Raw genomic sequence first — 11,079 nt, forward strand, 5'->3', positions numbered from 1 at the left:
ATGAAATGACGAAATACCAAAGAATACTAAAATGTATTCTAAAATCAGAGATGAAATGCATGCTTGAAAAGGATTCTCTAGTTACACTATTACTTTAACACTTTGGGTCTGGGCGTTAACCTTTGATTCTGATATCCAGAAACGCAAGAATTTGAAGGTTTTTTTTTTTAAATCCTAAAAAAACTGAGAGGGAGATAATTCAGAATTATATTCAAAGTTAAGAGAAAGAAATTGTTCGTGACTTATACTGAAATATAGTATGTCAGATTGTATTTCCAAAAAGAAATTTTTGATACAGACTTTCACACAATCACTACTCACTGCTATGTTTAGTCTGACATACAGTGGATTTTAATGGTGACACACCATGTAGAAATTAATAAAAATGCGATGATGAAGAACAACTTCAGTCTAAAAAAGTAGGTTTGAAAATGATGAAAAATTGCTCAGACTTTTTGTGTGTTCAATCTTGTCACCATTGTTTTATAAATGAAAAGTACAACCGGAAAAATTCAAATCTTTAAACTAGCATCTTTCTGTTCCTTAGCTAAGAGTATATCCCTTATTATAAAAAAGTTATATACTCTTTTTGAATGTGATTTACCTATCCAAATGACTGGATTTCATCCCTTTTTGTGTAAAAATAGTAAAAATTATTAAATAGGAAGGACATGAGTGGAGTTTTTTCCAAACATCCATTTGAGTTGGCATGAGGTGCACTCTTGAGTAGCAAAACTCGCCGTGTGGAGACTGCTGCACAGGCAAAGGGCAGATGTCACTGTTTTTATTTCCTGCAAAAAAGACATATAAGCAGATAATTCTGGATTGGTAATCTCAATTTTTAAAGTAATTTTGTTCAGCCTCTGCATGCAGAAAGCACAGAATATGATGAACACTTTTCTTCAGTAATAGTAATCACTGGCTGAACTATATCTTTCTTTAGTTTTGCACATCCTTCACAAAGCATGGAGTTATTGAACATGGAAATAAAGTGACAGATACCAGATTGGTGGGAAAAGTGATGTACACCTGAATTATAAGTTTGCGATAGCTAAAAAGACTGGTGTGTTTAGGGATGTTGAATACCCATGGTCAGGTTTGTGATACTGGGTGTGCAGTTCTGTTGCAGAGGACTCCAAAAAAGGAAACATGACTCCCAGACAATGAAGAAGAAACATTGCATGTGCCAGGATTGTTCCTGACAGCTGCTAATGATGATGAAAACACACAGGCACAACGGATGTCCATGAAACAAGTCATTAAGACATAGGAATTCAAGACTTCAGGGCTAAGATGTAGTATAGATTCTTTTATTGGCAAGGACATGAAACTGAAAATAAATAGGAAAACTAAAGTGTGAAGAAAAATTGTCAGAGAAACATTGCAAACCTGGAGATCTTTGTTGGCATGGAAGTTATCAGTATTTGTGTTAGTAGAGGGCAGTGTAACAAAAAGAAATTTTTATTCAAAACTGTGATATGTAATTCATTAAAAGTTACAACAAATTTTTATCCATTTAGAATTGGGAAAACCTGTTTGCAAGATTTTGATATGCAGAAAAAATTCAAGGAATCAATACACTTGTCAAAAAGGTAGCAAGCTGTAAACAGATGAAATTTAGCACGAGCATAAACTGAAGAGCATAGCAAAACATACCAGAGTGGCTTGCTATATGAGTTGTGATCTTTAGTGGCCAGATGTGAGATGGAAGAATATAGATCAAATTGGCCTTTTTTTTTTGATGGGCTTTTTTCTGCTTGTTTTTTTTTTCTTCTGAGGTATACAAGACATTGGTAAACTTTGGTAAACTTCAGCACTGTGTATGCACCCTTGTTTAAGAAGAGAAATCCATCATCCAGGGATTTGTCTATAGAAATTGTATATTCTGGAAATATAAATTATTCTTGTGTTAGTGGCGAGGGGAATTTTGAAGGCATGAGCTGAGCAAAACATCTCTGCCTCAAAGTATGCCAGTGTTTAAGAAATTAGGATTTATAGTCTGCACCTTCAGAGCAATTAGTTTTCAAGACTGAAGAATATGCCATCATTTGGTTGATGTTACACAGGTTATTACTTTATCTGAGCCATGACCTTGGCTAATGATACCAAACACAGGAAATCTTTAGAAATAACAATTTTTGGAATTAATAAAATGCAATATCTAAGCCAGCGGTTTTCAATCTGTGGGGCGCGCCCCCCAGGGGACGTGCTTACAAGGGGGGCGCAAAGGTGGTCATATTTTTAAAAGTTTCTTATACCGGTATTAGTGAAATTAGCTGACATTACTGGCTAAGGGGGCCGCGCAGACATACCTTTGTTCGTCAGGGGGGCATCACAAGTAAAAGGTTGAGAACCGCTGATCTAAGCTAAAGCTAATAAAGTCACGTATTGCCAGAAATAAGTGTATGGCTGCAATAGTGCATTGATGTTAGAAATTAACAAGAGAAAAAAAAAATAGAAATGAGAGGAACTGTCTTGAAGATACAGTTTGAAGTAGCATTGAATTTTTTTTCCTTTTTAGAATATACATGTTATTTTCATATATTCTGAATTTTTATTATATGGTTGCCCAACCCAATTTGGAAACTTAATAAAGTATTGTGGTAATTAAATATTTCACATGTACAAGATTTTTTTTATGTAAGAGTGAGAAGGTATTTGTGTGATTCTTTTGCCTCTTTAGTTCAGCTACTTTTATATTAAATCTATTTAACAGTATATGAACTTAAATGAATTCAACAATATTATTTTAAATTAGACTATCAACGGTATTTGGCATAGCCTGAGTAATATCCTATCCCCCAGCAGCATTTAGTGCCTTTGCAGACAACATGAGAGATAAATATGGTGCCAACCATTGCATATCTAACACTTTTTTGTCTGAGGCAGGGGGCAGAGCAAAGAAGGCAAGCTTTGATCAAACTGCTTTCAGCCTACCATAAAATGGCACCTTTTCAGTGCTCCCCTTTGTTTTCTGCATTGGCTGCCCGTTCCTGCTTACAATTAGTACAAGTTATTTGTACTGTGCACAGGTCCTGTCTAGTTCTCCAAACCTCTCTTCCCCAACTAGAAGACCTTACTCTTCGCTTCACTATTTCGCTCTGCTCTGTCACAACAATTACCTTTTTAGCTCTGGTGCACTAAGGCATTGGAACTCCCCTTCCTTTATTATCTGTCACTTTAATATCGATTGAGTCTTAAACATGCATTAAAAACATCTTTTCCATGAGCACTGCTCCTCAGTCCACTTATTACTATTTACTCTCTTTTACAATTCTCTCTTTTTTCTTATATATCTCAATTATTCTATGCTGCAGATATCCCCTTTGTTGATTACTTTTTGTCCTTACTGTTATCTCTATGTCTTGACTGTCTCTTGTAATTTGCACTGCCCAGCTTTCCATTTCTTTGTGTACTACATCTTGACCTAGTATTTGTTACAAGCACTGAGCGCAGACCCTTCTATAAGCATGATTTTGCAATGTATAAATTGCACTATCATTATGTTTTTATTATGTCAGGTGGCCACCAATCGATTAGCAGGCTTTTCCTGAGGAAGCTAGATGAATTGTGTTCATGGCTCAGTTTCCAGTCTTGCATTGGGTGTATTCCTCAGTCTTGCCTTTTCTGGGCTTGTATTTGTTTCCACCATTTGTGCTGCTGGTATTAAAAAAAAACCTCAATAGTTATATTTGGTATTGTTATTTTTTATGAAACCAAAATCGCCAAGAAATAATAGTCACTTGAATATTTGTGGAATTTCCTGTTCATAAAACTGCGAAGGGATTTCAAGCTTAAAAATGTATGGGTTTTCAGATCCTCAGTTGTTTTTTTGTTTTTTAGATATATATACATAGGTGGTTTTATTGACAAGTTGCAGGAGAAAAGTATATGCCAACATTATTGACTGTAATAATCGGATCTTGATGTCAAGAAACAACTTTAATATGAATGACATGTTTTAATACATGTAAAACTGTGCCATTGACATTTTAGATTTCAGTTTTGATGTTTTAAATTAATTTATTACGTAGTGTCTTAGATCTAATAACCTAACTTTTTGTTTTTGAACTCTTAGCAAATGTTCTTAACAGAATTTTGATCTTTGTTACGCGATTTAATGCATGATTTTCACTCATTTCTGTGTGATGGGGAAAGGGTGATTTTGGATTGGAAAATATCATCACACCAATCATTTAAAAATAAAAGTGAGATGGAGCGGGAAGGGGCAGAACACAAAATAGCAACAGAACTTGAAGTTGGCAAGCATACCTTTTTCACGTTCATTCTTTTTCTCATATTTTACTAATTACTGCTATTTTTTTAAAAATGATATGGTATATGTTTCGTAGTAATGTCCTTTAGGTGAGAAAATGAGTTTCAGCAGGGTGTAAAGTCAGATGTTTTGGTTGTACAGGAATGTCCGAAGCTGGCGGCGGAAACACATTGACTCTAAATGCAAAGAGGTGGGCAAAGAGCAAGAACAGGAAGAGGAAGACAAGAAAGGTGGAGAGGAAGGGAAGGAGGCAGATGATGAGAGTGCTGGCAAGAAGGGAACTCTTACTTGGCACATGCAACAACACATTCAGGATGTCAACTCTGGCAAGGTCAGTCGGGCATTTTGAGTGTTGCTCCTGCTCAGATATCTTTAAAAGATCTTCTATCACTTGCTTTATTTGTTTGGAATATGTTCATTGGCTTGAAAAGCTCCAGAGGAGTGAAATGCTATGGTTAAGTTCAGTCCGGCAGTTTGTGTCATTTCAGACCATGATAGCAGATGGCTTAGGTGTGCGCTTCACTGTCAACTCTTTAAGAATGCAGCACGTGTGCTGGGGCAGCGAGACCTGGTACGTGGTTGGATCTCTAGCCAGAGCTAAAAAGGTCAGTACCAGCTATGTCAGTGTGTTTTTATTGTATTACTTCACTGCTAAGGCATTTTAGATAAGTAACATTTCCAGTAGTTGGTTAATGGTGTGAGATATTTAAAGCTTACAATTTTAACACATGGAGAGAATCTATGCTGCTGGTGAAGTGTGTCAGAATAAAACTGTGTGATTGGTCCTTAGGCTCCTGAAATGTCACCTAAAACTGATTGACACTTTGATGGCAATAGTTTTGTGATCAGTCATTTAGACATTTTGTGCTCATTACCATGTTGGAAAAAGTCACAACAGAAGGTGCTGGTAACTTTTTCACCAGCCGGTTTTTACCTATGCAGCTGCATTATTTCTGGTTACACATTTGCAGACACATAAGCGAGTGTCACTTCGCAAACATGAGAAGTTTGTTGCCTGGGTTAATGAATGGCGCAAGAAGCAAGTAACAGAAGATGATGAGGCAGTATGTCTGAGCTGGCTCCTTGGCAAGGGAGATAACATCATCCCCTCACGAACTGCATGTACAAAGGTACGTTAAGAGCTGTTCTTTAAGCTTAAAAATTTGAGATTAGGAATAGTTTGGACACACACGAATGGTTAAAGCAGTCATCATCAATCTCAGCATGTTGGCGCTTCATTATTATAGAGCCTTTTTGTTTGATAAGAGTGAATGTGTGTTCATTTTTCATTTAAAAATAAATCATCTTCAAGATTTAACAATGCAGCTTGATATTTGGGATCCTGTTGAAGATAGTATGTCGCTAGACTTGCTTTGACTGCTTATTTGTTTAGTTATTTTTCACTTGCAGTTTCCTTACAAGACCTATGTTTGGTATCATAAATTTTTATAAGTAAAAAATTTAAACATTATGGACATTATGAAACTTCTTTTTACCAGAAAATGAATGGTCATTTTGTCCCTGAACCATATTGCCACACTACCTGAGTCAAACCATCCCAGCAATGATCGCATTGTCCCAACACCAAAAACTGAATTGTCCCAGACAAATGGATCACATATGACAAGTAGCTGTTAATGTCCAATATTGCCAACAAAGCCATGCACTTTTCAAACACTATATATATGCAAGCTCAGTTGCCTATGTCCACAGAACCATGCGAACAAATTCAGCAACCATCTTACTGAACGAAAATTTCTGTTTGGCAATATAAATCCAGAGAACATATCTCAGTGGCACAGTAGTCTTACTTGGAATGATATCATGACTGGGACAGTTTGACTTGGGCGGTGGGGTCATATGGTTTTGGAGTGAAATGACCAATTACCTTTTGTAAGCCTGAATTTATTTAGTTCAGTATAGACTGGAATCCTTTAGTAGTTCATCCTTTGGTAATGTCTTAGTACAATCAAAGTTTTTTTAAATGATACTTTTCCTTGCTAAAAATTATAGCTTGATTATGCTGGGAGAAAGTTGTAATAGAAAAGAAAATGTTTACATGATGATGTATAAAGTTATCTAATAAGTTTTATCACATCCTCTTATTAAGAATGATTGTAGATTAATTTTAATATCCTGTTTATATTTCATTGGGGTTTTACTTTACTTTACTGAGAAGTCATAGGAAAATAATAAAAATAATTTGTACTTATAAGTCACAGCATTATGACCAAGATAGATCGTACTCTCTGCACAGACCAGTAATGATAAATGAAAGATAACAGTGGAAGTGAGATATGGATAGGCACACTGAACAACATGGGAACAAATGGGAAACTTTTTTTTAGTCTGGAAAATTTCGAGTTTTTAGTAGTCTTGAGATTTCTTGAAATTTTGGAAGGCCAGCACAGTCTTACATTATTTACGTGAACATTTTCACCTCGAGTTTAAAAAAAAGAAAATCCATGACAAACATTTTCAGTTTTAATGAATTCAGTCACAATGCCAGTATTACATTAAATATGCAAGTCCTCTCTGCGTTGTCACATAACAAAAAAGGGGACCTATTTGACACAGCAAAGATCAAATGCTACAGTCTGTAGACCACATTGTTATGGAGTTTTTGTGCAGCTCGTTATCAAATACATTGATCTCATAATTGTGACAAAAGCTTTGTGTAAATGTTGAAATAAAAATATCAATTAAATGTGTAGCCATTGTTGGCAAAAAAGAAAATTCATCAAAAATATTGGAGCGACTTTGATGCAACAGATTATGAAATAAGTAATAATATCTGCATTAGAGGAATCAATAAAATTTTGCTTTGGGTCTTGCAGATATATTTTCCAGATCGGTCACCATATTACCAGTACAGCCGCTATGTTGTGGATTACATGGTGTCACCAATCTGTGCACCCTCTGCTGCTCTAGTATCATCAGCAGCTGCAGTCTTGGCATCATCATCATCAGGACATTACAACACATCAGCAGCATCCGGCACAGGTGGCAGTTCACGACCCTCTTCACGACCTTCATCCCGCCCATCGACTCCGGCAGAGTAAATGACAGCAATATGAGTGATTTGTTAATAATTTTTGTTGTTTTACCGTTCTTTTCTCAGTTAATTGAGACATTATGAAGTTTAATTCATTTGGGACTTCCAGGTACCTTGGATGTACCAGTGCCAGTAATGTCAGAGGTAAAGAATCTCTGTTCATTTTCTAAACTGGTTTATAAGGAAAGACAATGTTTTTGGAGGTAAATGATTAGGATTTGTTTGTCACATTATGTGTCTGAAAAATGTTGGCTGCCAAACTGTGGATGTTAGAGAAAATTTCTTCAACTTGTAAGAAAGACAAGATAATAAATATGAAAAATTTTGTTTAGTTGTCTACATTATATTGTTTCCATATCTTTGATGTTTTATTGCTTTCCCTGCATGTTGCATTGTAAAAGGTCATTCCTATTTATAGACATCTGGTAATCCTCACAAGATGTGTTCCAAATAGGGAAGGAAGAAGTGATGTGACAACGGTGAATTGTAATTTAAAAAAAATATGAGAGGTCACTGGCATTGACCAGATTGTTGTGTTGGTGGAACATTACATAAGTCTAAATTTGTTCCTAGCAAATAGTTAACATCTGGTCTATTTAATGGACTGGTCACATACTGTAAGATTAGAAGCGGGATGGGTATGTTGGGTTTTATTTTTATCTATTGATACTTAGTGTCTGGTGCTCGACATCCTTCATGGGGCTAGCAGGTAGTGGAAGAAAGAGGGATGGGTGATGGTTTGTAATTGGTCAAAAATTTCTGATCACTGAAATAATACCTTAAATGGATAATTACTGATTGTAAACGGTAGTTCAGTGGATAGACAGAGCATATTTTTGGTAGCAAATTGATTAAGAAATGGAACTGTGTTGAAACATTTATAATAATTGACAGTAAACTTTATAGATAGAGAGGATACATAAGAAAACTGCTTTTGACATTAACACTGAGGATCATCATCAGTTGTAATTGATGAAACTTGAGAAAAATAAATGGAGCGAGTTTGATCCATATTGTGTAATCAAAGATTTCAAAGTAGTTATCCTCTATCCTCAAGTTTGACCTATGACCTGCTGCATATGCCTAAAGTTGTTGAGAAATGAACAGATTGGTCATTAAGGTCACACTGGTTGTAAAAGTTAATTTAAGTGCAAAAGCAAGTGTTGTCCAGACTGGTGTTGGACAGGTTGCTGTTGCTGCTTGTTGTTGACTTCTTTCTGTCTCCCCTCCCCTGCCTCCAACTTTTACTTTCGTGACACTGTTGTATTCTTCAAGGTCTCTTGGGTCCTGTTTAAAAGGAACATTCTTATCAGAGGGTGTGGTGATTTTTATGTATCATGAAAGGTTTTTCTTTCATGAACAAAATGCAAGGAACAAAATCCTAGGTGATTGTGCAGCATTTCTTCCCATGCAACTCAAGACTGTCAAGTTATCCAACTGAATTTGATCTCATGTGGGATTTATCAAAAGCTACCCAACTGGTTTGTGAGAAAGGTGAAGAGGTCCCTGATGTCTTACCTGTTGATGACATCAGTGTTGCACCAAAAAGTTTAAAGATCTGGTTGCACCAGTGTCCCTAAACATTCTTTACCTGACCAAAGATTATATTTCTCTGGTTATAGTTTGTTCTAGAAAGCAGCAATATGTGGCGGTGTTAAATAACAAAATGTTGCTAAAAATTATCACTGTCATTGTCACCAGGGGCCAAGGAGGTTCAGAGGTGTCAGAGTGTTGCCATTGATTCTGTCTCTCTGGGTATGTGAGAGAGTTTGCAATATATCATTCCTGCCTTCATGTCAAATCTTTGCACATCTTGTCTTTTATGTTTTAAGTTTTGCCTGTCTTGTCATGAAGTTAGCCTTGATACATTGTCATCTGGTTTTCATCTTACTCACCTACCTTGTATTTTGTAATATTTATTTTATTTGGGCATTGCTATCTCTGTTCCATGTCTTTTGTTGGTTTTTCTTTTTCTACCTGTGTACTTAGTAACCATGGCAGTCATGTACAGATTAGGTCTTATAGTTTGAGTGCCATTTAACGTGGGACTTCTGCTAATAAGTGCATGGGCAACTCTTCCACTGCCTCATCCTTATAGTGGAATACCTCACCTCCACTGGTTATTGTTTCTTAACAAAACAAGAGTACAACTATGAATGAAATTCTGTACATGTTAAGATTCATTAGGGAAAAGCTGGTGTTTTTCAGGAGTATTCTGAAGGCAGTTAAGATAATTTAATGATTGTCATTTTTTTTTTATTAGGATGCATGTGCTTTCATGTGTTTATGGATGTATGTTTATAGAGAAAATACTTTTGTGTGACAGAGGGGTGTTTGTATTTCTGTTGGAGGATGAATGTGGTGCTATGTGCACGGATAGTGCATTTTGTGTGATTTGTCTTGCACTAACACTTGGTTTCTTCTTTAGGCATAAAAGTACAGGGAACTGTATTTATTGAAAGTTTTATCATCTGAAGACCACTATTACACAGTCATGTATGAAATTTCTGATGTTGCAATGTTGACTTGGACTGTGATGTGGAGACTTTGAATGGCCAAGTTCTGTCTGCATGTAACATTTCATTGTCACAAAATTTTCACATTTGTGAAATATTTAGATATGCATTTTCATCACTGATTTCCCATGTATTCTGTGCATTTTGTTTGTGGAGGGACTAGTTATCACTCCCATTTTACCATAAGCTTTTGGAAGGGATATTGGATGGGGGGGATGTCTTTGAAAAAGCAGGTTGCAGCAAAAAATGTATTCAAAGCTTCTCATTTTCTGAGATTTTTTTTTTTTCTCCTAGGTTATACTTTATTTTAAACTACTGAACTATCATGACCTTGTTTGTTTACAATAGTTATGTGCAACAAGGGCTAGAGTTTAATATTGAAAATATTGTTGGCAATGTAGAATTGCTTTGTACATTACACAACACAGTAAGATGAAGTTTAGTGTCAAGAGTGGAGATAGGAGTGAGAGTTGCAGGGATAGCTCTCAAGTTTTGAAGGCATTAAAATTAACAGCACTAACCAGATTGTAGTTTGTGAACATGTACTTTAACGCAACAGGAGTTTCATACTGGCAAATACATACATGAGTGAGCATGCAATGACATATTTTAGTTGCTAAAAGAAATACTGATTAAGATAGCATGTTTTTGTTTTCTTTTTGTTTTTTTGTGGGGGTGGGGGAGAACTGTGGTAATACAGAAAGTTCATTTGGAGTTCTATGATGATGCAGGAGATTGCCTTAATAGCAAGAGCACAAACATCAGACAGAAAAAGTGTTTGCTTCCAGAATAGATTTTATTAATATTGTGTTATGTTGTGTCATCACTTTTAAAAGTTAGATTATCTGTGGCTTTTTTTTTTTTGTCAGTTGTGTTTGAAAGATGATTGAACCATCGTCAAGCTAAATAGAATGGTTTCCCTCCTTCCACTGATAATGAAATCAAGTGTCGGTGTATACACATTTTGTTTCTTGTTATGGAAATAATTTTTGTAATAAAATAGAGGTTGAGAGACTTTCTTGTGAGATTTTGTGGGAATTCACTCAAGTTTAGCAGTGAGCTAGTTAAATATATGTAAATAGTTAATTTACAGATTTCATGTAAATTTATTGTTTACTTCACATGTAGGAAGCAGTATTGCTGAAACTAGGTCAGGAATATTTCATTTCCATAAAAATAAGGGGAACAGGGCTCTCATTGAAGTAATAGTTATCTAACCTGTTCAATGAGGT

The 11,079-nt window shown here is 35.7% G+C and overlaps 1 protein-coding gene across 1 annotated transcript in view; it reads left to right on the plus strand.

Moving 5' to 3' along the window:
* LOC112558133 (paired amphipathic helix protein Sin3a-like) overlaps positions 1-10,861 on the plus strand; it is a 31,459-nt gene extending 20,598 nt beyond the window's left edge. Inside the window, 4 exon segments of the mRNA XM_025228365.1 lie at positions 4,418-4,607; positions 4,765-4,881; positions 5,248-5,406; positions 7,114-10,861. Coding sequence (XP_025084150.1) covers positions 4,418-4,607; positions 4,765-4,881; positions 5,248-5,406; positions 7,114-7,338 — 691 coding nt within the window. The 3' untranslated portion in view covers positions 7,339-10,861.
* The last annotated feature ends 218 nt before the right edge of the window (positions 10,862-11,079 follow it).

Source organism: Pomacea canaliculata, linkage group LG2 (genome assembly GCF_003073045.1).
Source record: "Pomacea canaliculata isolate SZHN2017 linkage group LG2, ASM307304v1, whole genome shotgun sequence".
NCBI lineage: Eukaryota > Metazoa > Mollusca > Gastropoda > Architaenioglossa > Ampullariidae > Pomacea > Pomacea canaliculata.